The 27,575-nt window shown below is 36.1% G+C and overlaps 1 protein-coding gene across 6 annotated transcripts; it reads left to right on the top strand.

Moving 5' to 3' along the window:
• Nucleotides 1–63: 63 nt before the first annotated feature.
• Nucleotides 64–10,151, top strand: LOC126702861 (uncharacterized). Of its 6 annotated transcripts, none has more exons than XR_007647866.1 (5): nt 64–1,175; nt 1,709–1,756; nt 1,942–2,014; nt 8,803–8,941; nt 9,883–10,151. XR_007647866.1 is itself a non-coding variant. In XM_050401725.1 (5 exons), coding segments are annotated over exons 1-5 (762 nt in total). In that variant the 5' UTR covers nt 64–609; the 3' UTR covers nt 9,884–10,151. The 6 variants fall into 6 exon arrangements, 3 of the variants coding, with proteins under 3 accessions (XP_050257682.1, XP_050257681.1, XP_050257683.1); XM_050401725.1 differs by lacking the exon at nt 8,803–8,941 and adding an exon at nt 9,741–9,814; XM_050401724.1 differs by lacking the exon at nt 8,803–8,941.
• Nucleotides 10,152–27,575: the final 17,424 nt, after the last annotated feature.

The raw sequence follows: 27,575 nt of genomic DNA, 5'->3' as shown, positions 1-27,575 counted from the left end.
GCAGAGCTTGATTCGTACAAAAAAGCAGCAACACGCTTACAAACTCCACAGGTACAACAAAATCATTTGCTCTTCTTTTCATATCTCTCTCTTTTTAAAAGACTCTCTCTCTCTCTCTGTCTCTTGCTCTGTGGGTAGCGTGTAGCTGTAGAAGCTAACAACATAATCCTAGTTCTTCCACTGTTCAGATGCAAAGACAATGAGAAAGAAAGTAAGTAAGAAAGAAAGAACAGAACAGAATAGAAACAGAGCATTATGTTTGTGCCTCGGAAAAGAGCGACACTCAGCTCCATCCCCTCCTCTCTATAATTCCGTGTTTGGGCTTTTAATCCCGAGACCCAAAAGTAGCAAAAGAAAAAAAAATAAGGTTAAACCATAAGAATTTTGTTTGCTTCTATCTTAATAAAAGAGAGAAAAAAGAAAAAAGGAAATTAAAAATAGGGTTTGTTTGTTAAACACTACATGGGTTTGAGTGTGTATGGGGTTTTGGGTTGGGTATTAACAGTAAAAAAAAAGGTGTACCCTTCCATAAAGGGCCAAACCAAACCCTTTCCCTTTCATCTTTGTACCAAACAGATCGCTCCATAAAGTAGCTAGGTATATGCACTCATGGCCTCTTCTTCTTCTCAAAAATCTCACAAACTAAAGGTTAAAGGAGATGAAGAAGGAGATTGGCTTGAGCTGGGGTTAGGTATAGGGTTTAGAAGAGCTTGTAGAAAAGAAGAAGATCAGGGATCACACCCTCCAGTTTCAAAACCTCTACCAATAGCAACATCTTTTGCTGCTTCTTCTTCTTCTTCTTTACCCTTGCAAACCAACCAGCTAGGTTTAGGGTTAGAGTTAAAGGCAAGTGGTTTAGCTTTAAGGTTTGATAATGAGGGTGTCAGGCATGTGGATATCATGGCGCCGCCTAGCAGTAATTATCACAACTTGTTGTTGTGGCCAGATAATTGTCATCATTACCATGATAATAATGATGAGGATGTAGAAATAGATGTGTATAATGGTTTGCCTGAATCATCATCATCATGGCCATGGCACATGGATTCAGGTGCTGCTTTTCTTGGCCTTCATGACTGCCCAGTGCCGGTTCCCAATGATTCTCATAATTACGACTCCTCAACTACACGACCCCATCCTGGTTTTTGGTTTACCCTCCGCTCCTTAACCAACCGGTGAGTAGTCATCTTTATTCATCATTAGAACCACTCTCTCTCTCTCTCTCTCACACGCGCACGTTTGTTGTGTTTAGTTATGTTAATCTCTTTCCATTTTTCCATCATTGCACCTTTTTTTTTCTTTCCTTTTTTTGTTGTTGTTTTCTTCTTACTTTCTGTCTGGTGGGTCTCTCTAACTCTCATACAAACTTTGTTTTGTTGAGTTTAGATTAACTTTTACAAATTAACACATCTCAGCCTTAGTTTTCTCTGTCACCCATCATATATTGGAACCCTTCTTGTCCTTTTTTTCTTCTTCTTGGTTTTAATCGTACTCTCTGGCAAGCATAGATTCATATACGCTGATATTGGGGTGGTTTCAAGTGCTTGTCCCGAAAATAGACGCTGATCAGTTAATTATCTCCATCTGTTACAGTTAACTCTACTTCCGTTTTTTTTTTCCCCCTTATATTTTTGTCTCTATCTCTGTCACTGTCCTTTGCTTTTGTTCAGATAATTGAGTTGTGTTTTATGTGTGTGTGTGTGTGCAGGGATGGGGAAGTGTTGCCTCAAATACCAAAGGCGTACATTAGAGTGAAGTAAGTGGTGCACGTTAGCATCCATACATGATCATATCATATCAGCAGCGTCACATATATATATTTTTTCTACTTAGCTAATGATGGTGTTCAGTGAAATGAGTGGAAAAGAAAAGCTGACATTACTTTTCTTTTTTGGGTTTTGTTTCCTTCCTTCTTTTTGTTTTTCCTGGTTTGAAATAAAGGGACGAGAACGTGACAGTTTTCATGGTTAAAAAGTACCTGGTTACAAAGCTTGGTCTCTCCAACGAGGCTGAGGTAATTTCTCTCACTCTTTCTCTCTCTGATTGTATTTATTACCATGTTGTACTGAGATATATAATTAAAGCAAAGCATGCATGAAGTTGATTGTTGTCTTAGTGAGATGACAAGCGCTCTATCTCATTATTACGTGGGTCATGTTGAGTGAATCCTATCTATCTCAGTTGTATTTGTAGACTGTATGGGCAGTCCCCATGCATATATGGCTGGCAGGTGATGGAGAGTAGTTTAGGGTTTTGATCGATGAAGAAATGGATGACAGTCCTATCTATCAATGGTAGCCTCTGGGCTCTGACAAGGCTTCTCATAGTTCCATTAATTTGGTTAGGCAGTCATTTAACTCATTTCACTCTCTCTCTCTGTGTTCTCTTGAACGTTTGTCTTCATACATAAAGAGATTTTTAGGGGTACGCATCAGGAATTAGTGGAAACTACCGGTTATAGTTCAGCAGTTTTCTTTTTCTTTTTTTTTTTGGTTTCCCACAGTGCTTTACCCCTTCCAAAAAAAAAAAAAAAAAAGTCTCCTATAACAAATTCTTGGTTTAGTGCTTGTTTATGTCTGTGTTTACCCATGCACTGACAAACATTGTTAAAGCTCTTGGTTTCCTGAGAATGTAAGGGAAAAAAAAAAAAAAAAAAAACCCAGATCTAGTTCAGCAGCATACTTTTTGGTATGTAGAATTAGTTGAAATTTGCACATGTATTAATTTCTTCAATGAACTGTAGTTCCTTAGCTAAGCCTAAGATCCTTTTTACTAGGAACTTTTTTCTCCAACTTTAGCCATGCACTTTTAAAAAGGTCCATTGTGATGATTTAAAAAATAACTGGGGGCATAAAGGTATCGTTCATTTATTTTAAGTTGCCTTTCAATATTGTTTTTGTGTGTCTGTTGGGTGATACATTAAGGTATCCTATTGAAGCTTACCCAAAGCATCTTTACTGGATTAGCAATGATCCATTACATGCATGACTTGATTCTTGCTAAAGCTTTATTGTTAGTAGTTGCTTATAATTTCTAGAACCAATGCTTGCTGCTGTACCATCATTCCATGTGCTTTTACATCCCTTGGCTCTATTGAAATGTTTTCAGGCAAATTACGTTGCTAGATATTTTAATGATTTGGCCTTTCTTGTTTTAAGTCCATCATCAACATTAGAAGCGTATTGAATAGCAATATGTTAATTGCAAAAATAAAAAAAGAAAGAAAAATGCATTAGTTGAAATGGGAACATGCTAATCACATTGAAAAATCTTCTTACAATATACAATTAGAGATAATTGGTAAGCATGTAAGAATTGACACTAGTTCAAGCACATCACGCCCATGCACACACACATACAACCTTTGACAATTAATGATGCAACAAGAGAGTCACAAGAAGTAAAACACAAACACATCTACCTCTAGTTAGAAAGAAAGATGTACAGTGGGCTAAACTACTAATTTATATTGAAAAACGTTAAAGAAACCTCAGTGAGGCTAGGAGACCTTAAAGAAATCCTAATTCGTGTTAGGCACCAAATAAGGTTAAAAATAGAAAAAAATTTCCAAAACAAGCTAAATTGAGAAATATGTATTTATAAAGGAATATTGTGGAAGGAAATGGTGATCTGATCTTATTTTGACTTTTTAACTTATCAAAAAATCTTAATGGGACTCTTTAATCAAAAGTTGGAAAAAAAAGGAAAAATGACCATAAATAGCAAATTCATTATATAATAAAGGTCTAAACAAAAGAATTTGGCTGGAACATGGGGTAGATCAAGGTTATGGGGTGGTGATTTTTAATTCCCACTTTTTTTTTTTTTTTGGATTTTTAACTGTGATTGTCCCTAATGATATCTCTTTGTCATCAGACTAAAACACCAATTTGTTTTTGGTATAGGCGGGGATTAAATCTCAAATTTTTTATTAACTATCAGAAATTTTACTAATTGAGCTAATTGGAACTCACTTGATTCCTACTTTGATTCCCTTCAAGTCACCAAACTCCATGCGAATCTACTTTTGGCTTTGAACATTTTTACTTCCTCTTGTATACTTCTTGGGTTACAACTTATAAGCGCATTCACATCCAGAATTTACAAAAAAATCTATTTTACCATATCAAAAGCTACTTTATTATTTATACCATACCATTTTTCAATACATCTAACATCCCAATTTTTATTTTACCATACTACACATTTAAATAATATAAAATAAAATAAAAATAATATAAAAATATTCTCACTTCTCTCTCACAGAAACCACGTCATTCAACCACAAGCAAACCCACTGATAACCACAACTCATAGCAACCCACGGACCTCCACCACTACATGAACCCCATCGGAACCACCACGCACAATCTTGCCACGATTCATGCTGACCACCATGCACGACCTCGCTGATCTCCACCGCTACACCCACGCACACAACCCACGACCCATCAAACCCGAAACCTAGCTAAACCCACAAACAACCCATCAACAAACCTCTACCCTAAGCCGATCGCCGTGAGACCCATAAACCACACACCATCCACGCCGACCACTAATATCAAAACCCACTCACCTCTGCCGTGAGTCCGTGACCCACCTCATCGGAATCCATGCCGTGAGTTCGTGACCTTGCTCGTTGCGAACCCATCTCGCCACGCTCAACCTTGCCACGACCCACCTCCATGCCACCACACCCACGACCTACATCGTCACCTGGCCCACGCCCACGAGCCATACCATCACATGACCCACGCAGTCAACCTCAATCACCCATCCCCACCACCATAGAAACTCTCCCCCACATCAAACCCATGAGCTCCACCACAAAAAAAAAAAAAAAAAAAAGAAAGGGAAGAGAGGGACGAGAGGGGGAGGGATTGAATGAGTGAACTGAAAAGATGAAAAAAAAAGAAAAAAAAGAGAGGAGATGAGAGTGTGACCGGTGAGAGAGAGAGGAATTGATAAAGTAAACAGTGAAATGAATAAAATATTAGTTTTTTTTTATTAATTTTTTTTAACAATTGAGATACAGTGCACTGTAGCACAATTGCAAATTTTTTTGCAATAGTTGGTTTTTACAAGTCCGGATGTGTGGGGGTGGGGGGTGGGGGGGAGGGTTTGGCTTTTATGCTAAATTTTCCTTACATATGGCATATGGCATTCCCAATGTGAATGCTCTAAGGATCCGTTTGCTCAAAGAAAGTTTGGGCTACTCAGACCTTACACAAGTGCAATATCATTTCCAAATGATATTAATAGTAGTGGGATTTATCATTTATGTTAATATTAATATGAGGTCTGTTGAGGATTCACTTATTTTCCTGAAACTAAGAACTTTTTACTGAAAGTAATATAGATAAAGGTAAAAGTTAGCTGAAATAGTATAGTGAGACCTATAAATAATATCAAAAAGTGCAGTGAGACCCATGAATAATAGTAAAGACCCATAAATAATAGCAAAGAAAAGTTAAATAGTAAAATAAGTTAGCAGATGGAAAAGTATTTCAAAATCTAAGTTGGTCAAATGAGGTACTTAGAAGCGGTGGACCTAGGATAGTACGAGTGTTCTTGGATACGCTTTTATTATTTGTTAAAAGTTCTATAGAATATAGATGAGGGGAGAGGTCTTTTTTTTTGGTGTGGGGCCTCCCAAACTCGACTCAAACTCAAAAAAAGCTGACTCTTTTTGCACCCAGCCATAACTATTGTTAAATAACGGAATTAGATCTTCTTTTTTCCCATGTTTTTGTTTCATTTACGTATCAGCAATAAGGTTATCGGATATATCTGACTTCTGTCTCTTTTATCATATAAAATATTGCTATAATTCTCACCATTAATTGGGATACTGAGCAATGAGCAAGCCTCTAATAAAGATGTCAATTGGTTCAAGATAATGAACTCAAAGGAGACCCAGCGGACCCAATAAAGGAGAAAGTATACCATATTTTGGTAATACAAACTTCGCATTTGTTTTGGTATTTCCTATCTAGTAAATGAGTAACACCTGTTTCAAAAAACCACATCAAACTACTCTAATAAATTAATCACAATCTTCTATATTATTGGGAAGATAAATTAATCATTTATTAGAATAGTCTGATTTTTGAAACATGTGTCACTTATTTATTGGATAGGAAATATTAAAATAGATGCTGAGTTGGTATTACCGAAACATAGTATACTTTCTCCCAATAAAGGACAAACGGTTTTTGGGATTTTTATGTTTTCAGTGAAACGGCATCAGTGGAAAAAGAATTTAAGTATAAGCTAGTAGCTATCTTATTCTACGAGCATATAGTCCAATGCGGAGATCATTAAATAACTGGCATTCTAAATGAATATATTAATTCCAACAAAACTTTAAAACTTTATATAAATTTAACTTTTGGTGCTAGATGTGAAGTTAGGCTCTTAAAAAATTATGTGATGTTAGGTGTTAGGAGTCTTTTGCACCGTTTCTTCAAATATGTAGGTCCCGTTTGGTATGTGAGTTTAAACACATGTTTTTAGTTTTTAAACAACATTACACGTATTTCTACATATTTTTTTATCCACATGTATTTTTGAAAAAACTGAAAACTGTTGCTTAAACACACGTATCAAACGGGCCCGTAATCAGCCAAAAATAAAAGGGTCTTATTTATATGATAGTGTCAAAGCTATCGTACAAACCTTTTTTTTTGGTGACTATTTGGTAGATCTGAACCTAAGACTTTTTTTTTGGAGAAGAATCTGAACCTAATAAGACCTAAAGCAAGGTATAGCAAGGTATTCGGTGAGGTGGCAACGGACTAATTCAGAGTTTAGGTAATATTATGACATTTATTATAAGCCTGTAAAATGTTTGTTCTAACTGGAGTATGAATGTATGCAACCGCATTACAGGGATAAAGTTTCCATGCTAATAGCATGGATAAATGAAACAATCTTTTATTTTAAATCTATGTACAATTGGATTGCTGAGTAATTTGGATGAGAGAGAGAGAGAGAGAGAGAGAGAGAGAGAGAACAGTTGGGTCAATAGATAGACGAAAGGTTAACTATCAAGATTACACAAGACAATAAAATGTGTTTTTTGTATTGTGAAGAGTAGAGGAAGTCTATGAAGCCTCAATAATGTTAGATCTATTTAGGCTCTATATTTATATCACTTATCATTTCCATCATCTCGTGCAAAAAATATTGTCTATTTGAGCATAAGAACCTGCACTTTTTATTTTACACACTCACTTTCAAAACACCCCACACTAGATTATTTATTTTACACTAAATTTTTTTTATTTTTGTAATTGTTTCTCTTCTTTATATACAACAATTATCATTCACTCTCTACCTTCATCATTGAGACATGTAAAGAAAGAATAAAAAAATAAATACAAAATGAATAGTGTTAGTGTAAATTTACACGGTTATTATAGTAATCATGTATTTTACACAACTTTACCTGGTTTGATGTGGGTGAATTTTGGGCTTGGTTGGCTAAAATGTGGTTTTTTTTTCTATCATGGGTGCTCTTAGGACCCAAGCTTATTGTGAAGCCCAATACTTTTTTTGTATAAGCCTATAACCTAGTGTTGATATCAGTTCAGTTTGCTCTTTCTTTTCAATTACCAATAAGAAATAATAGGCAAAACTAAGGTCCACTAGAAAGCTAGAGAGGTAATGCAACAATAAGAATGACATCATCTCTATGAAAAAGGAAGTCACGGTTGATTACGGCAGGAATGTAGGGTAAAAGGAGCTTTAAGATGTGAAATTTGGCTTGAAGAGAGATTGTAGTATACCGTTATCAGCACATTGAGACTGCGAGGACAAGTTTGACCGAAGGATTTCATAAGATGAAGAGATTAGTAATGGAACCTAAAAGCCACCCTTGATATCTGGTTGTTTGAAACCCAGTGACCGCCACAAGGCTACTGAGAATAACCCAAAACTAAGTCTTTTTTGTTAGCCTTGAATTTTTCAATAAAATGAGCGTTAAAACACTCTACGTGACGATCAGGGGCACCACTTTGTATACTTGATTAAATATGTAAGCAATACCCCTAACAAAGTGTAATGCATTAAATTTGTTGAGTATACTTGCATCATTAATCATAAAATGGTAATTATTAGAAGGACGTAGAAGGAAGAAATGGAGGATGTGCAAAGGGTTTAGGGAGATAAATGTGGTATGTACATTGGCAATGTTAAGTGCATATCAAGTATCCATTGCCAGAATATTAAGGATGACTGAGAAAGTTCAATTGTATTGACTTGAGTACTAGTGTAAAATGCAGATGAAGTTCATTGGCTAATTGAAGGGAAAACTAGAGAGATTGTTGTGTACCAGGTAATTTGATAATTGGGCGTTATATAAGTGTGATCGAGGTTCTTTGATGTAAGGACCATGTACCTTCAGAGTAGGAAGTCAAATTTTATATGAAATGCACATATTAGATGTGCATTGAAAGACCTAAAACCATATTATGCACATCAATTTGATAAGTCACAAGACTGCATGAATAAATTATATGTGGTTTAAAGTAATGGCACCATCCAGGTATCCACAATGTCATATTACGTAAAAGCATTATATGGCTCCTGAATTTTCCCATAAAAGTTCCACACCTTTTTAAACGACTAAGTTGAGCATCTATTGTTAACATAGTAAACACTTGTTTCTTGAAATAAAGTGATTTATACACTAGGTATCTCAATTTCTTAGCATAAATAAAATCAGTCCAATCTTTAACCTTCCTCCCCTCCTGCCAATTATTTTCTTTTTGCCCTTCCCTTCTCTTTCATGGTTGACAGGAGGCCACAGCCAAATAATTAGCTGTCTATCTGGTTAAGATGAATTATGACACCCGAAATGTATGGCCTACACGTATGTTATTTTGGATTGGTGTTCAATGGTTCAGTTCAACTGGACATTCCTTACTTAAATACGCAGGTTCTCTCTTTGTATACTAACTTCTGTAAGATTTTGGCTTGGTCTATTGTAGAGATTTTTAATCCATATTGTTCTACTTATGCTTCTTTCTTATTCAGATGGCCCACTTAATTATTAAAAAAAAAAAGGCCACATGGTAAAGAATAAACTATATGTAAAACTTGTAATTATCAGTTTTCAATTATCCAGCCTGATAGCAGAATCATGTAGTAATGACTCTTGATTTAGAGCTGATTCAGTTTAGCTGTGAAATTATTGCATATACTATCCATATGTTTGAGATGGTTTAGCACTCTTGCCTATTTTCCTTTATTTAGACTTTTAGTGAACATCAAAGGATGACCATGTTGAGATCTTCAATAAGGAAAACTATAAATTGAAGGTTGATTCTTTAATTACAAGTGGACTTTAAAGGTACAACTACAGCAGTTCAGTTGTCAGGGTTATAAGCTTCTGTTAAGTTCACAAGATTAGGAACTGCACTGGGCCGCTATTGGTCTCTCAATCTCATGGCAAGCTGTGTGCAGTATCATGCATCAGTCAGCTTTTAAGTTTCTCTTTTCCTTGGCTAAAGCAATCATCAAGTTCCTTTATGCTTCATACTCTTTACACATTCAACTTTTTAACTGATGACTGATTCCTTTCTATTTCTATGACGTCATATATATTATATAGTAGCTAAAATTTTTATTAGCAGCCTTATTCATAGTTCTTGTTTATCCTGGTCTAGCAGTTTTTAAGATTAGTTTAATTCTTAATTGCTTTAAGATTACATTATTTTTATTTTATTTTTTCTCAGTCCACGACCGAACCAAAAGTGTTCCGAGTGTTTAGATCAATTCAGCAAAAAAAAGTGTTTAGATCAACAACATGGTATCTTGTTAAGATATATATTTTAAGTTTATTTGTATGTTTTTCCCCTCATTCCTTATTCAATACAGATTGACATATCATGCTTGGGGCAGAACTTGTTGCATGCACAAACCTTGAAGCAAGTAAGGGATGCAGTTTGGCTGCCTAGACTGTTAGAATCTGTAAATTCAACTTTATCCTTTGAAGACTCCAATGACAGGTCAACAAAATATTTAATGTCTTTGCATTATGGGAGACGACGTGTATGGAACTGAAGTCTCTTGGTTTGTTCCTATATTTGATAGTAAGTTGTGCATGTGTATTCTCTATTGATCAGTCATGTATGCTTTTGGATTCAGTCCTTAAATTGCGTTCTTTACTTTGCAATGGTGCGTGGTTTAGGAGAAAGTATACCATGTTTCGGTAATACCAACTCAGCATCTGATTAGTATTTCCTACCCAATAAATAAGTGACATTTGTTTCAAAAAATTACATTATACTACTCCAATAAATTAATCACAATCTTCTATACTATCGGGAAGATAAATTAATCATTCATTGGAGTTCTGCCCCAAGCATGATATGTCAATCTGTATTGAATAAGGAATGAGGGGAAAAACATACAAATATGTCGGAGTCAAAGCTTTCAGAGCATTTGAAGTATGTGAAGCATACTCACGTATGAAACCTTGGAAATTGAAGCAATAGAGTTGGCATGGATTAGGTACAACTGATTCGCTGCAAACATAACATGTTACACCATCTCGTAGTAAAATTAGAGATGCAAAGTATTTAAAAAATAATCTGGTCGCTGTGGTTATGTTGCAATCGAATCCAAGGCTAGCATCTAAATGAAGATATGGTTCACACGTATATGTGACCAGGGCTGAAGAATTCAGTTTGATATACCTTGGACGTCAGAGATCACTCTGGCTTCACTAGTTTGTTGGGATCTTATGCATCATGACCAACAGTGGGCTCTAGAGACGGTTTGCAACTCGCTGATAACATGAGAATCCAAGACCAAAGTTGTGTTTAACCTAGTCAATTCCTCCTCTTTATGGAAAACCTGGGCTAAATCTTTAATTCGTGGCTGCATGTTTCTTATCTATTGTATGCTTCAGAGGGGGGCCAACAAACGATCGCCTTGACAAGGATCTTCTCTGATCAAGCTTTGGATTTTGTTCTTTTTGAATCTCCTCCTGTGAACACGGTGAATCTTATCGCCTATTATATTTAAGATGCTATAATCTTTAAGAACGGTAAAAGTATTGAGCTTATCGAAAAATGAAAATTTCATTGAACCACCAAAAATCCTATATCAATATTTGAATTTTCCAAGTAGGGGTTTAAGATTAGGGTTGTTTAAGCAACCTCGAAAACTGACCCATCGTGGCCTAATCCAACTCCTCTAGCGGTTAGCTTTGGATCTCAGCCCTCCAAAACTGACTTCAACAGGTCGAGTGGGGTTTTCTCTTCTAAAACTTTGAGCCAATTGACCTGACCGAGAAACCCTTCAAATTAAGGCTAAATCTACCCAGATCTGTACGATGAGGCCTCCTCCGCTTAGAATCGGCCACATTTGTCTCAATCAGCTTAGATTTGGCCATGTTTGGATAGATTTGCTCAACTTTGGCCACGTAGTGCTCTCTTCAGCTCAGATCTAGCGATGTCGTGCTCTTATCCATTCAGTTCTGACGACGTCTTGCTCTCCTTTGCCACCGCTACTCCTTAGAGCATTAGCATTGGGAAATGCTAATGCTATATCTAAGAGAAATTTAGCATTTTACACCTAAAAAACTATTGCATCAGGAAATGGTAAACAGCAATATTGCAAATTTTTTTGCAATACTGCTACAGTACAATTCTAAACATAGAATTGTACTGTTCATAGAATTGTAAAAAATTAATAATATTATACTCCTCCTATTTCAACCGAAATTTCTCTCTCATCCCTCTCATTTTTTCTCTTCTCTTCTCACTCTTCCTTCTCTTTCTCCATCTGCTCTCTCCTCTCCGAAGCATCATTGCCAAAATTTCTCACCCATCTCTGAAATTTCTCACCCATCTCACACGGCCACTCCCTCATCTCTCATCGCACGGCCTGCCTCTCTCTTGTTGTACTGGTGCTGGGTTTTGGATTTTTGAGGTTGGAGGTTGGATTAGCGTGGATCGGCGAGCTGGGTTTGGATCATTGGGCTGGGATCGGTTGATCGATGGGTTTGAAATGGTGGATCTGTTGATCAGTGGGTGGATCGTTTGGGTGGATCATCGGTAGCTCCGATGGTGGCTCCGATGACGATTTTTGGGTATTTCGACGGCCTGGGTGTGGGTTTGTTGATCGGTGGTTTGGGTTTGCTGATCGGTGGCTTGGGTGGTGGCCGTTGATGGTTTGATGGTTTGATCAGTGGCTTGGGTGGTGGGTTTGTTGATCGGCGGCCTGGTTTGTGTGGCTCTGTTGATGGTTTGTGTTTGTGTGTGTGTGGCTTTGTTGTGGTTGGGTTGTGGCTGAAGTGGCTGGTTATTCTGAGTTTCCGATGGGTTTCCGATGGGTTTTTTTTTTTTTTTAGTATGGGTTTTTGTTCCGGTGGGATTTTGGTGAGCAGTGGGCAGTGGTGGCTTGGGTTTTTCTGGGTTTTTGTTCCGATGGGTCTGTGTGTGGCTTTGTGTGTTGAGCTGGTGCTAAAGGTTGAAGGAGAAAGAGAGGAAAAAAAAAAGTGTTGGAAAGCCTAGGAAAACAAAAGTTTCAGTTAGAAAAAAATATTAAAGAAAGATTAAAAAATAATATTTTAATAAAAATAGAAGTTTGGGATGTGGAAGTATTGTAAAATAGGATGGTATAAATGATAAAGTGGTTTTTAGAATTGTAAAATAGAATAGCATTGCAATTTCCCAATGCTAATGCTCTTAATCAGTTTCGCTTGAACCAACTGATTGTTCGCCCAAGCCAGATACTTGTGGTGATTGGCGGTTGGTTGCGAGTCTTGTTATCTTTCGCCTAACCTAAGCGGGTTGATTCCAAGGTTAGTCCAAAACTGACCTATAGACAATTCTAGTTAAGATGCCAAGGTTTTGGAATGATGTGGCAAGTTTGCTTCTATCATCCATTTTTAATGACATGCTTTATTTCTATTGGTTCGAAGTACAAGATCAGTACGTTGACCTTGTACTCCAAGACTGTGTAATAATTTCCCCTAAAAAAGAGTGTGAGATGGGAAAAATCACAATGTAATGGGAAAATAAACAATGGAGTCAACACCATCGTTGGTTGGAGTTGGCACCAATAAAACTAAAAGATAATATCAAGGGCAAATTACAATTTATCCACATGAAGTTTGACCAAAATTTAAGTTGCCCACTTGTGGTTTGAAATTTGACACTTCATCCACCTAAGGTTTGACCAAAATTTAAGTTGTTTACCTGTGGTTTGAAATTCCATTATGCAAGTGTTTTGCTGGATTATTTTTGATCTTATTTGATCTTGCATTTATATATTTTATTAATGTTTTTGGAGGAGAGAGACATAAAATTGGACCAAAATTACATATTTAACCATGTTTTTAGCAAAAATGGATTACATAACTCTAACTGAGTTAAACTCAGGTAGGTAAAGTGTTAAATATCAAACCACATGTAGGCAACTTAAATTTCAGCCAAATCACAGGTTAGTAAGTTGTAATTTGCCCTAATATCAATTGGTAGGGTCATATTTTCTATGTAATTGGCTAATTCTTTAACAAAACATAGTTTACTTATAATTTGGTAAATCTAAATTTGGTTTAATGTATCAAGAAGTATGTTGTTCAAACATATCAAGTAGTATAATAAAGACATGTAGGATGATCAAAGAAACATGTGAAGAAAAGCTGTTTCATTAAGTCTCGACACAAGCTAGATAAATGCTGCTATCGAAGATTAATGGAGAAGGTCGAGATCTATGATTTCAGAAATTTCAGATCTGAAATTCGGCCCATGATGATTTCAATGATTAGGGTTTCTCTTCTTACAACCCTAGTCATATATAAGGCTTATTTCAAAAAAGTCATTAAATACGGAAATAAAGACTTAGAACTCATATACTTTGTGAGAAGCTATTACGTTTATGCACCTTAGGGTTTTGTAATCAAGTGCTTCCTGATCTTCATCGTTTATGAAGTGAAGAACTTTGCAATCAACAACAATCAATCAAGTTGCTAGAGTTAGTCACATACTAGGATCCATGCAAAAAAGTTAGTCACAGATTGGAGATTTGTGCAACAATGGAAAAAAGGCTACTACAATATCATGTTCAATTAGGTATTGAAGCGAAGGTTCAACTATAAGTTGGTATTTTGGCATAGGGTAGGGTGGTGGTAAGATTCCTCATATTTGTAACCACTTGATTATTGATTAGTGGATTCTTGAAAGTGGTGACCTTAAATTCACCCGGTGAGATTTTTTTTCTTGCGAGAGGTTTTCCCCATTCGTCAACAAATCACCATGTCAATTTAATTTTCGTTGCACTTATTTTATTTGGTGATTTGTTGGTGCCACCACAATTTGTATGTAATTTGACTTAATTAATCAACTTGTGTAGTTGAATTAATTAATCGGGGTCAATCTATCATAACTCAACAAGTGGTATCAGAGCAAGCACACTCTAATTAAGTTTTAATTTATGCTTCGTGATCCATTGCCCCTTGTTATCATGGATACAAATTACATGAACAAATATTTTTCAAATAAATATCTCTTGTGATTCTAACATTGATGTTCTTTAGTTTCTCAGGACATGTAAGTCTAATATTTATTTGAAATTGATGTCTATTTGTTGGTTGAAATTGATTTGTATATGGATGATTTGATAGAATCAGCTCAAGTGAAAAAATAGTTGATTCTCGAAAAAATGCAAAAGAAGACTAAACTGTCTTAAAAGATGCACACATCGGGCTGTTGGTAAAAGAAAGACAGGCTTGGTTAAAGTTATCCAGCAGAGATTACAAAGAAAGAATCTTGCCATATGACTTGACTAATAAGCATGAGGTGTGTTTCATGATGCATATTGCTCTTAAAGTAATGGATACGTGTTTATTTATCTTGATAGTGGATTTTCAAGACATATGACTAGAGACCGTTCTCTCTTTAAAACATTTGAACCAAAAAAGGGTGGTAATGTTACATTTGGGGATGGAAGCAAATCCCAGATAAAAGGAAAGGAAATTATTTCCTTACCAGGATTACTTAACATTGCTAATGTTTTATATGTAGAAGGGTTGAGGGTAAATCTACTTAGCATATGTCAAATTTGTGATCAAGACTTTATGGTGTTGTTTTCCAATGGAAAATGTCTAGTACTTAATGAAGTAGGTGAACAACTTATTGGTGGGATCCGCACTTTGGATAATTGCTACAGTTTGGTTCCAGATGCTGAAATAGTCTGTAATAGCATTGGGATACCCAATGAAGATTTATGGTATCAAAAGATGGGACATGCAAGCTACTAGCAGCTGTTTATCGTATCTAAGAAGGAAGCAGTGTTAGGCATTCCCAAACTAGTTAAAGTTAACAATGTTGTATGTGGACTATGTCAACTCGGAAAACATATGAGAGCTCATCATCAGGTAACCTTAACCACAACCACAACAAAACCACTTGAGCTACTCCATATTGATCTCATGGGTTTTATTAGAACATATTTTTTGGGAGGCAAGAGATACATTATGGTTGTGGTAGATGACTTACGAGATTTACATGGACAATTTTGTTAAGGTCCAATTCTAAAGCACCTCAACAAATAGAAATTTTGTGTAAAACATTGCAGAATGAGAAAGGAGTTAGTATAAATTGCCTTTGGAGTCATCATGGAAGAAAGTTTGAGAACTCTCAACTGGAGCAATTTTGCACTGAAGTTGGCATAGCTCAAGAATTATTTGCTCCAATTACTCCTCAACAAAATGGAGTAATTGTGAGGAAAAATCGAGTTATTCAGGAGATAGCTAGAGTTATGATGCACAATAAAGATGTTGCTAAAAATTTGTGGGGTGAAATTGTGAAAACTCCATATAAGCCGTGGAAAGGGAGAAAGCCAAATGTAAAGTATTTCAGAATACTTGGTAGCACTTGCTTTATCTTGAAAGATAGAGTAAATGTGGGAAAATTTGACGCTCGAAGTAATGAATGAATTTTTCTTGGTTACTCATCCTCTAGCAAGGCTTACAGAGTTTTCAATAAGAAGACAAGTAAAGTCATGGAGACTATGAATGTTTTAATAGATGAAACCTCAACTTTTACCACACAAAAGGAGGTTGATCAACTACCAAAGTCTGCTCTCCTATTAGCTCCTGAAAGTGACAAAGTTGAAGAAGATCCTTCACCTCCCTTTACACCAAATGTTGCTTAATCATTTAATAGTCACCCTGTTGAGGATACTCCAGAACTAACCACTCCTTTACCTATTGGTCATATGGAAAGGAAACCTTCATCTAAAATTAGATTGAATCACCCTCCAGAAGCAATTGTTGGAAATATAAATGAATTAAACTTAAGGAAGCGAACAGTTGATAAGTATGTGGCTAATTTTGTGTTTTACATTTGCTATTTGTCTCAGGTTGAACCTACAAAAGTAGAGGAAGCACTTCAAGATGAAAGCTAGGTGGAAGCTATGCATGATGAGCTTCATCAGTTCCTAGACCATAAGGTGTGAACATCATCTGCACAAAATGGATCTTCTATAACAAGACTGATGAGGAAGGAAATGTCATTTGAAATAAAGCAAAACTCGTTGCTCAATGATACACTCAAGTTGAAGGGGTTGATTTTGATGTTTACACCAGTGGCTCGGATTGAATCCATATGGATATTACTTGCTTTGGCATGTCATCTAAAATTCAAGTTGTATCAAATGGATGTCAAGAGTGCCTTCCTAAATAAATTTCTCAAGGTGGAAGTCTATGTATCATAACCCAAGGGATTTGTTGATCCATATTATCCCAATCATGTGCTTTATTTGAAGAAGGCAATGTATAGCTTAAAGTAAGCACCAAAGGTGTGGTGTGATCATCTCATAGAGTATTTGGTGGCCAATGGATTTTCAAGGGGACATGCAGATAGAACCCTGTTCATAAAGAAGGTAGAGCGAGAGTTGGTTGTAGCTCAAGTATATGTCGACGACATCATCTTTGAGTCTACAAAAGACAATCTAGCACATTCCTTCTCTAGCATGACGCAGGTTGAATTCGAGATAAGCATGATTAGAGAGTTGATTTACTTCCTTGGACTTCAAATTCGGCAAAATGACTCAGGTATCTTCATCTCTCAATCTAAATATGTGAATAATCTTGTAAATAAATTTGTTTTAAAGTTTGCTAGCTCGGTTAGAACTCCTATTAGTCCAAATGTTAAACTCACTATTGACTTGTTAGGGAGAAGTGTTGATTCTACTCTCTATAGAAGCATGTTAAGTAGTCTTCTTTACTTTATTGCTAGTAGACTTGACGTTAGCTACAGTGTTGGAGTATGTGCTCGATATCAAACCAACCCTAAAGAGTCTCATGTTACTGCTGTCAAGCGTATCATCAAATACGTTAAATCAACTAGTAACTCTGGTGTTTGGTATGATAAAGACACAAATGACGTTTTGGCTGGTTATTCTAATGCTGACTGTGCTAGTAATGCTGATGATCATAAGAGTACTTTTGGTGGGTGTTTCTATTTGCGAAATAATTTTGTTTCATGGATAAGTAAGAAGCAAAATTCCATATATCTCTCAACTGCTGAGGTAGAATACATTGCCGCTACTAGTTTTTATACTCAACTCCTTTGGATGTAGAAACTTCTTCTTGATTATGGTATTTGTCAAAAACATCTCATCATATATTGTGATAATACCAGTGCCATTAATATCTCTAAAAATCTTGTTCAACACTCTTAAACTAAACATATTGAGATCTAACATCACTTCATTTATGAGTTGGTTGAAGATGACATTCTCACACTTGAGTTCATTAAAAAAGTCGATCTTTTCACAAAATTGTTGGACAGTCATTGGTTTGAATTTTTACGTCAAAACATTGGTGTAATCTCTTTGACATAATTCTCCTCTCCCTCCCTCATACATTTCCATTGTTATATCTAGCGTTTAGATATGCTTGTTTGTTTGTTTTGTTTATTGCTTTTATGATAAAAGATTTTAAATAGGAAAATTTTTGAAAAATACAAAAACAGTGTGTATTTATGTATACTGGTACGTGTGTACCTTTGGATGGCCATTGATATAAGATTTCTTAAACTTTGTATCTTTTTTAACTTAGACGAGCATTTTCATGCACAACTAGGCAATGTGAGCTTTGTGGCTCGTTATGTGATTTGTATGATTTGGTTAATATTTTATCATTCATATTTTTTTCATTGTTTTTGACAGGAATGACTAAAAAATAAATTCTAAAAGAAAGGCGTAAATGACTATCTCACCACTAAAACTAGTCAATCACATAACAATTGTGTGCAATTTATAAAAGTCGTGCTTGGTGAGGTGTAGCATTTGCACAGCAAGAATAAGATATTTGGCTAACATAAATTGTATTTCTTTTCTCTCTCCTATATGCCCATGCATGATATGCAATTTTATATCTAAAAGAAAAATATGCAAAGAATGAAAAAAAAAAAATCAAAATACTTTTAAATATGGTTGCAAGCGTGTTTCCCGGAGATGTGGGGATTATATGGTGTACCTCAAAGGTAGTGTTTCCAGGAGATGTGGGGATTATATAGTGTACCTTATAGGTGATAATCCTTATCAAATTATTATAATTGTGTGTGAATGTTCTTGATTCTCTTATATCATTATTTTCATATGATGAGACACTTATGCTTTCTTGCAAAAATTTCACACACAACACATAAACTCTTTGTTGCTTTTGATACTATTGTACAGGTACATGTGATTTGGTCATCACAAGAAATACATGTGGTAGTATAAGCTTAATAAACTTTCTTACCTTATTTTTTGAAAATAAAATTAGTTAGATTTGTTTAGTGTGTTTTTGGATCTAGGATTGCTTTGCATCTAGAGTTTTTGATGTGTTTGAGTGCATAAACTTTGATGTTTGGTGTGGTGCTCATCTTGCTTGCATTCATATCATGTCTTTTTGTTCCTGAAATTTCATGTTTTTGTGCTGCTCGATACTATCTCGATAGCAGTCTCTATAGTTTCTCGATACCTCTTGATACAAGCTCTTTCTATCGAAGATTTTTGGGTTTTCTCGAAACCTCTCGATACATAGTCCAATTTGTTGAGCCCTTTTTTTTTTTTTTTCCTAAACTCTCTGCTTGCTTGATAGAAGCTCGACACCTACCTTGATACATCGAAATCTTTAGCCATTGATACCTCTTCGATACATCTTGATCTATCGAGATTTTGTTCTCGTCACCTCTCGATACCTCCTCGATCTATCGAGATGCCTGGATCTATACATTCTTAAGATTCAACCTGGTTCATTTCTCACTTAAACATTTTGATCTCTCTCTCTCTCTCTCTCTCTCTTCTCTCTCGATCCAAACCCTTGTTCTTCACCAAAAACCTTCTTCACTTCAAGATTCCGACCTCTTCCAAGCTTAAATCCTTTGGTAAGTGGTCTTGATCTCTTCTTTTCCTCATCTTTCATGCATTTAGACCTAGGTTTTCAATTTCTTGAAAACTTTTGGGGTTTTTGTGTTTTAGTGAAATTTTTTTGGGTTGGGCTTTGGTGTTATGTAATCACATGATCATGCATTGCATTCTCTAGCATGTTATTCACATGTTCATGCATTCTAGGATTATGTGACTGATTATATATTGTGAGTTCTATAGTTTGGGTTGGGTTTTTGCCCATGATGCAATTTATTTTGCACGTTACATGCTCATGCATTCCCATGCATTGTTCTTTTCTTCTTTATCTTTCCTGAGCATCATTTCTGTTCTGTTTTTCTTTTGCTCTTTCCTTAGTTTCTGGCTATGGCACCCAAGAAATCCGCTCCCTGGAAGAACCCAATATCTTGTCATGGTTCTTCATCTTCTTCTTTTCTTCCTTCTAGAGATAGGTTCTGTGATTCGAAATCCCAAAAGGATTTTGATGAGAACTTTTGTGACCGGGCGATTCATTTGGAATGCCAAGTCATTTTGTTTGACTTTCTAACGCTTCTATACTCGTTGCGTTTAGCTCTCAGGGTTGGGTATCTCTTTACGAGAAACCCTCGAGGTGTCCCAGCGTGTTTATAGGTGTTCTACTCTAACATATACACTATTGATACCTCTATTCCTTAGTTTACTATAGTATTTTGAGGAACACATATGATAATTACTTCGGAGCTCATTTTCGAGGTACTACATGTTTCTAGGGTAGCTCATCTGGACTATCCTAGTCATCCTCGTATCCGTTCCATCTCTTGAAATGAGTTGGCCTCACGATTTTGTGAGAAAGCCATGGTGTGGGGTGATCTTCTTAATTTCATCACAGACGACTTTGCTAAGGGTCCAAGGATCCTTACCATGGTGATGACCTTTGTTCTCACTCCATGGTCTCACTATAACACTATCACTGAGCCTCGTGCTCATTTTCTTTTCTCTCTCTTAGAAGGCCTCTCTATAGACTTTCCTTCACACATGATAGTATCTATGATAGATATCTATCAAGACATTGCTACATGTGATAAGCTAATCTTTCCCTCAGCTATCACACGCATTCTCACACACATGCACGTTCTTATTCCTTTTGCCCCTCTCTTCTTTATATGGAGGAGTGCTACTCAGCTGGCCTCTAAGGCCAAGCAATCTCATGAGGAGTCTACTCCTGCCCAGCAGGAGGAGGTTGACATTCGAGCTGCTGAGGATGCTGCCTATGCCTTTTGACCCTCTTCTTCGTCTGCTCCATCTTTTTCTTTTAGAGTAGAGGCATCTCTTGCTGCAATCATTGACCATCTTACTGATGAGATGTGTTAGATGAACACCAGGATTGGTCGTATCATTCGTCAATAGTCCTGTCTTGGTGGCTTTGCTCCTTCTCCCTCACTTGATCCTTCTGCGGAGTTTTCTAATAGTGGAGATAATGAGAGCGACGATGCTTCTGGCTCTACTTATGATGATGAGATGACTGTTTCTTTGTGATTCACCCTCTTTGTCACTCGTGACAAAAATGGGGAATAGTTTTGGTTATGAGAGTAGTCATGATGTTAGGGAGAGAGCTAGACAAGTGATAGGGGGGAGTGCTTTTGAGATGTGTAGTGAGGTTTTTGATGTATAGTCACTCATTAAATGTACCTTTGTCTTGTGACCTTTTACATACATTGTCCTTTTTTTATATATATGATGATGATGTATGTTTTTCACTCTTTATCTCACATGTATTGTTTCTTTTCTTTCTTTATACACATGTTTCTTAATTTATAAAACTTGTCTATATTTCACACTTGATGCCTTAATGGATATTGTTTGAGTGTTTTAGCTAAGACAGGTTGCAAGTCTTTCATGCCATGATGTCTCTGTTTGCAAAGTTTTTTAAAAGTAGTTAGACTTATGTACTTTTGTGTAATAGTTTTGGCGATTGTTGTTTTATACTTCTCTCATAATTATGTTTGTGTTTTTGTCACGAATTGCCAAGAGGGGAGATTGTTAGGGTCATGTTTTTTATGTAATTCGCTAATTTTTTGACAAAATGCACTTTACTTGTAATTGGATAAATCTAAGTTTGATTTAATGTATTAAGAATTATGTTTGTTAGGACATATGTGAATCATGTTAGGAACATATGTAATCTAGAATTGGCTAATCTTTTGACAAAATGCCCTTTACTTGTAATTGGGTAGATCTAGGATGTGTTTAATACTTTAAGGAACAAGAGTTCAAGTCCAAGTGTTAAAGCCATATAAATCTATCCAAGAATCAAGTGAAGAAGTGTTGTATTTTAAAGTTCGACAGCTAGCTCGATAGATTGCATCTATCGAGGTTTAAAAGACAATTTTAGCCCAATGCTCGACAGTTGCTCGATAGATAACCTATCTATCGAGATTTACGAAAATCAGTTTTCCAGATCTGATTTTACACATATCCGTGTATACTTGTTTAGGCTTTCTTTTCTCACAACTCTAAAAATATATAAGGATTATTTTAAGGGCCGTCACACTTGATGAAACTTGATGCAAAGATTTTGTTCAAGTAAATTGTGACCGGAGACAAATTTGCCATAGTTCATCTTTCTCTTGAAGAAGTTGTTGCGTTTGTATGCCGTTGGGTTTTGTAACTAAGGAGTTTCGTGATCTTCATCGTGTTGATGAGCTGAAGAACTTTGCAGCCAACATCCTTTTCAAGTTGGTGTGTTAGTCACATACTGGGATTCGTGCATCAATTGGTTAGTCACGTATTGGGAACCGTACATTGAAAATGAGAGATTGTTACTACAGAACAAGTCCAATTAGGTATTGGGGTAAGGGTTTAACTGTAGGTTAGTATAAGGTATTGTAATTCCTTTACTTGTAACCGCTTGTTGTGGTAATAGTGGATTCCCAGGAGTGGAGACCTTAAAATCACCCGGTGAAATTTTTGCCTTGGAGGTTTTTCCTATTTATAAACAAATCAACGTGTCAACTTTATTTTCCGCTGCATATTAATTTAGTTGGTGATTTGTTTGTGCTACCACGTGTATTGCATGCAAATTGAATCGATTAATTAATTTGGCTAATTAATTGGTTAATTTATCATAAGGGATTAATACATTCTTGGCCTATCAAGTAGTATTAGAGTAGGCACACTCTGATTAGGGTTAATCTTTGTTGTGTGATCTATTGACCTATGTTGTCATGGCTGCAACTAGCATGAAAAGATTTTTTGTTTCAAATACATCTTGTTTTTCTAATCTCTACTTAATTGAGTGTCTCAGAAAATGCAAGTCTAAAAGTTATTTGAAATCTACCATGATGACTATTGGAAAAGATCTTAACATGACAAAGAAGAAACTAAATTGTCTCAGAATGAAAATGTGTAGAGGAGTTCGTCTGAGAAGAGTGAAAGTTAAAAGCATTGTTCATAAATGGCAAATGAGAGAAAACACCATTCTTACTAATTTGTCATCTAAGCATGAGGTGTGCTTTATAATGAAGTCCACATTTAAGGTTATGGACACATGTTTGTGGTACCTTAACAGTGGCTGCTCAAGACACATGACTGGAGACCGCTCTCTCTTTAAGGTTTTCGAGTCTAATAAATGTGGTAATGTCATTTTCGGTGATGGGAGCAAATCGCAGATTAAAGAAAAGAGAACCATCTCTCTACTTGGATTGCCAGACATTGCAAATGTGCTATATGTAGAAGGTCTGAGAGTGAACCTGTTGAGCATAAGTTAGATATGTGATCAAGACTTTATGGTGCTATTCTTAAAGGGGAAAGGCCTTGTGTTGAATGAGTTTGGAAAGAAACTCATAAGTGGTGTTCGCACTCTAGACAATTGTTATGGTTTAGTTCTTGATGCTGATATTATGTGCAATAACATTCGATTGCCAAATGAAAATTTGTGGCACCAAATGATGAGACATGCTAGTTATAAACATCTTTCAATTGTATCTAAGCATGAATTAGTTTTGGAGATACCAAAGCTCAGTAGAGTGGACAATATTGTGTGTGAACCGTGTCAGCTTGGGAAATAGACAAAAGTTAAATATTCAGGCACTCAAACATCCGCTATATCTAGACCATTGGAGCTACTACATCTGAATCTCATGGGTCCAACTAGAACTGAGTCTCTTGGTGGAAAGAGATACATCATGGTTGTGGTAGATGACTTCACTAGGTACATTTAGGTCATTCTTCTGAGATCCAAGCTAGATGCTCCTGAGCACATTGAAGCTTTGTGTACAAGATTGCAAAATGAGAAGAACTTAAAGATTGATCGAATTCGAAGTGATCATGATAAAGAATTCGATAACTCATACATGGAGTCATTTTGCACTAGATCAGGTATATCTCAAGAATTCTCTGCTCCTAGTATTCCTCAGCAAAATGGTGTAGTAGAAAGAAAGAATAAGGTTATTCAGGAGATGGCTAGAGCCATGTTGCACAACAAGGATGTGGCTAGAAACTTTTGGGGAGAAGCCATCAACACTGCGTGTCATACGATTAATAGGGTGTATTTTAGACCCGGTACCAAGAAAACTCCCTATGAGTTATGGAAAGGAAGGAAGCCAAATGTTAAGTATTTCAAAATTTTTGGAAGTACTTGTTTCATTCTCAAGGATAGAGAGAATGTAGGAAAATTTGACTTTCGAAGCGATGAAGGAATATTTTTGAGATACTTTTCTACAAGCAAGGCTTATTGGGTATACAACAAGAGAACCAAGAAGGTGATGGAAATGGTAAATGTTGTTATCGATGAAGCTTCAAATTCCGGTTTTGAGAAAATTAGTGAGGAAATCTCCAAAGAAATTCTTCCTCCCGAGCCTAAGGATGTTCAAGAAATTGTTAATCAAGAGCCTTCATCTCCAAGTACTCATGGCATTCCAAGTGTTGTAGAAGGTTTAGCAGACATACCTACTTCACTTGATTCTGAATCTTATGAAGAGAAGGGACCTTCCTCCAGGATTAAGTTGAAACATCCTCCTGAAGTTATTGTAGGAAACATGAATGAACTTACTTTAAGAAAGCGTACAGTTGATAAATGTGTTGCTAACTTTATGTCATATTCTTGTTATTTATCGTAGGTTGAACCCACCAAGGTTGTTTTTATGTGGGTAATAATCTTATCTCCTAGATGAGCAAAAAGCAGAACTCCATCTCATTATCCATTGTAGAGCCTGAATACATCGCTGCCGGTAGCTGTTGCACCTAACTTCTATGGATGCAAAAACTTCTCCTTGATTATGGTATTTGTCAAAAACATCTTACCATCTATTGTGACAATACTAGTGCCATTAAAATCTCTAAGAATCATGTTCAACATTCTTGAACTAAACATATAGAGATTTAACATCACTTCATTCGGGAGCTTGTTAAAGATGGTACTCTCACTCTTGAGTTTATTCACACTGATGATCAGAAGGTTGATTTGTTCACCAAACCACTTGATAGAAAATGATTTGAATTCCTTCACCAAAATATTGATGTTATCTCCATGGATTGATCTTCTCTTCTTCTCCTCTTTCCTCATGCATTTGCATTTAGTTTTATGCTTTGCTTTATTTAACATGCTTTTTCTTTGTTTGTTTTCAGTTTTGCTTTATTTTGTTTTTCATTAAGAAAAAAAATTGAAAAAAAAAAACAAAAACAATGTGTGTTTTGTGTACATTGGTACTTGTGTACCTTGGATGACCATTAAAACAAAGTTCTCTAAACTTTGTATTCTTTGTAGTTTAGATGAGCATCTCTATACACAATTAAGCAAGTGAGTTTTGTGGTTCGTGTTTGTGATGAGTAAAATTTAGGGTACTTAACACTCGTATCACTCTTTTTGATGGGAAGCATTAGAAAATCTTAAGAGAAAGACATAAATAATCATCTCACCATTGTTGAACGCCAATCATGAAATGACATCTATATGCTTCAACATAGCAAAAGTGCAATGTCAAATACTTAACTTCATTGAGTATTTACTTTCTCTATTTTGTATACCCATGCACGATGTGCTTAAAAGAGAAGAATATGCAAAGAAAAAAAATAAAAGCAAAAAGAATCAAAATGCTTTATGTATGATTGCAAGCGTGTCTTCTAGGAGATGTGGGAGTTATAGGATGTACCTCGAAGGTGATAGTCCCCATCAAACAGTTATAATTGTGTGTGAGTTAAAGTGATTTTCTCATATCTCAAATCGTCATAGCATATTGACACTTATGCAATCTTGCGATATTTTCCACACATAACATACAATATTCTTTGTTACTCTTGATACATGTGCAGGTACACTATGATTTAGCCATCACAAGGAATACATGTGTTAATGTATACTCACTAAATTGTCTCGACTTGTTTTTGAAATATAAAATTGGTTAGACTTGTTTACTCTGTGTGTGTGTGTTTTGGATCTAAATGCTTGACATTTTTTTTTTTTTTTAGAGATGTTTTTGAGAGTTTAAAATGTTGATTGGATCTTTGGTTGAGTAGCATGCTTGATTGCATTCATCTCTGTGTTTTTCTATTCTTTGAAAAACTGTTTTTTGAGCATCTCGACAGCTTCTCGATACCTCTCGACAACTAGGTTATCTATCGAGCCTCTTGATCTTCCTTTCTCGATAGTTGTTATCGCATTTTTGATCCATCGACGTTTTTGAGAATTTGTCTCGATACCTTCTTGACAGCTTCTCGATCCATTAAGAAAGTTTTTGTTTGCTTGATAGATGCTTGATAGCTTCTTGATCCATCGAGGTCACTTTGCTGTGGACACCTCTCAATAGCACCTCGACAGCTCCATCTGTTGAGAATTAGTGCTTGACACCTCTCGACACCTTTCGATCCATCGAGAATCGTAATTTCTATATAAAGCCTCAATGCAATTTTTTTTCTCACTTTCTCCGATCTCTCTCAATAGTTTTTGACCTTTCACCTCCCCAAACACTTTTCTCTCTCTCTAAACCTCTTCCCCACTTAATCTTCGGCCTCAAGAGTGTTCTCTTCCTTTGATATGATCTTCCTTCTCACATTAATCATGCATTTCATTCATTTTTAGGGTCTGTTTGGATAGAACTTATTTTGTTGAAACTGAAAACTGAAAACACTGTAGCAAAATAATTTTTAAATGTGTGAATAGTGCTGTGGGACCCATTTTTAATGAAAAAATTAATAAAAAATGAAATTTGTGGGTCTGTGAACAGTGCATCTGTGCACTGTTCACGAAAGACTGGTCAAAAGTTGCGGCTACTGTTCATGTACCGTACATGAACAATACCGCTTGTTGGGGGAAATGGCGTGAAAAAAAAAAAAAAAGAAGGGAAAACGCAGAAACTTAAGACGCAGCAAACGTGGATCCAAACTGTGCCTTAACCTAACTTTTGGGGTTTTTAAAAATTTTGGGGTTTTTCAAAATTGATGAGGTTTTTGCAAAATTTTTTGTTTGAATTTTGCTTAAATGATCATGTCTGCTTATGCATTGCATCACATTTGCATTTTCACAATATTTCATGCATTTTAGATATGTGTTCTATATGTTGAAATGATGTGTGCTGGTAGGTTTGGATTGGGCCGAGCTTATGATGTTTTTAATTGTTGCATGTCACATGTTTATGCATTTTTCATGCATATATACCATTCTTTTCTTCCTTTTTGATATTAACTGTGTTTGGTACTCTTCTTCTTCTTCTTCTTCTTCTTCTTTTCTCTCTCTCTCTCTCGGTTAGTCTGCTTATGGCACCAAAGAAGAGCAAGTCTACTCCGTCTCGGAACCCTATTCGTTCCGGGGCATCTTCCTCTATTGATCCTACCCCCTCTCACGTTCGGTTTCGTGATGAAAAGGCCTGGATGGACTTCTCGGAGAACTTTTCTCGACACGGCATTCATTCAGAACGCCAAGTCGTCCTTTCGGATTTTTTTGATACTGACCTTTCCACTATTATCTACAGTAGGGGTTGGGAGTCCCTTTGTGGCATCCCAATCACTAGTCCCTCCGTGATCATACAGGAGCTTTACTCCAATATGCACAGATTTGATTACTCTGTACCTCATTTCATCACTTGTGTTCGAGGTACGTGTATTGTAGTCACTTCGGATCTTATACCCGAGGTGCTACATGTTCCAAGGGTAGAGTTTGCTAACTACCTCGGTTGTGATCGTCTTAGGACTGTGTCCAAAGACAA

The sequence above is a fragment of the Quercus robur genome, chromosome 10 (assembly GCF_932294415.1).
Source record: "Quercus robur chromosome 10, dhQueRobu3.1, whole genome shotgun sequence".
Classification (NCBI taxonomy): domain Eukaryota; kingdom Viridiplantae; phylum Streptophyta; class Magnoliopsida; order Fagales; family Fagaceae; genus Quercus; species Quercus robur.
This window is presented reverse-complemented; position numbering and strand designations above follow the sequence as displayed.

Coding starts and splice junctions, on each gene's coding strand:
- LOC126702861 (XM_050401724.1), top strand. CDS start 610: ATGGCCTCTTCTTCTTCTCAAAAATCTCACAAACTAAAGGTTAAAGGA. Junction 1,757..1,941: donor AAGGCGTACATTAGAGTGAA/GTAAGTGGTGCA, acceptor TTTGAAATAAAG/GGACGAGAACGTGACAGTTT. Junction 2,015..9,882: donor GTCTCTCCAACGAGGCTGAG/GTAATTTCTCTC, acceptor TATTCAATACAG/ATTGACATATCATGCTTGGG.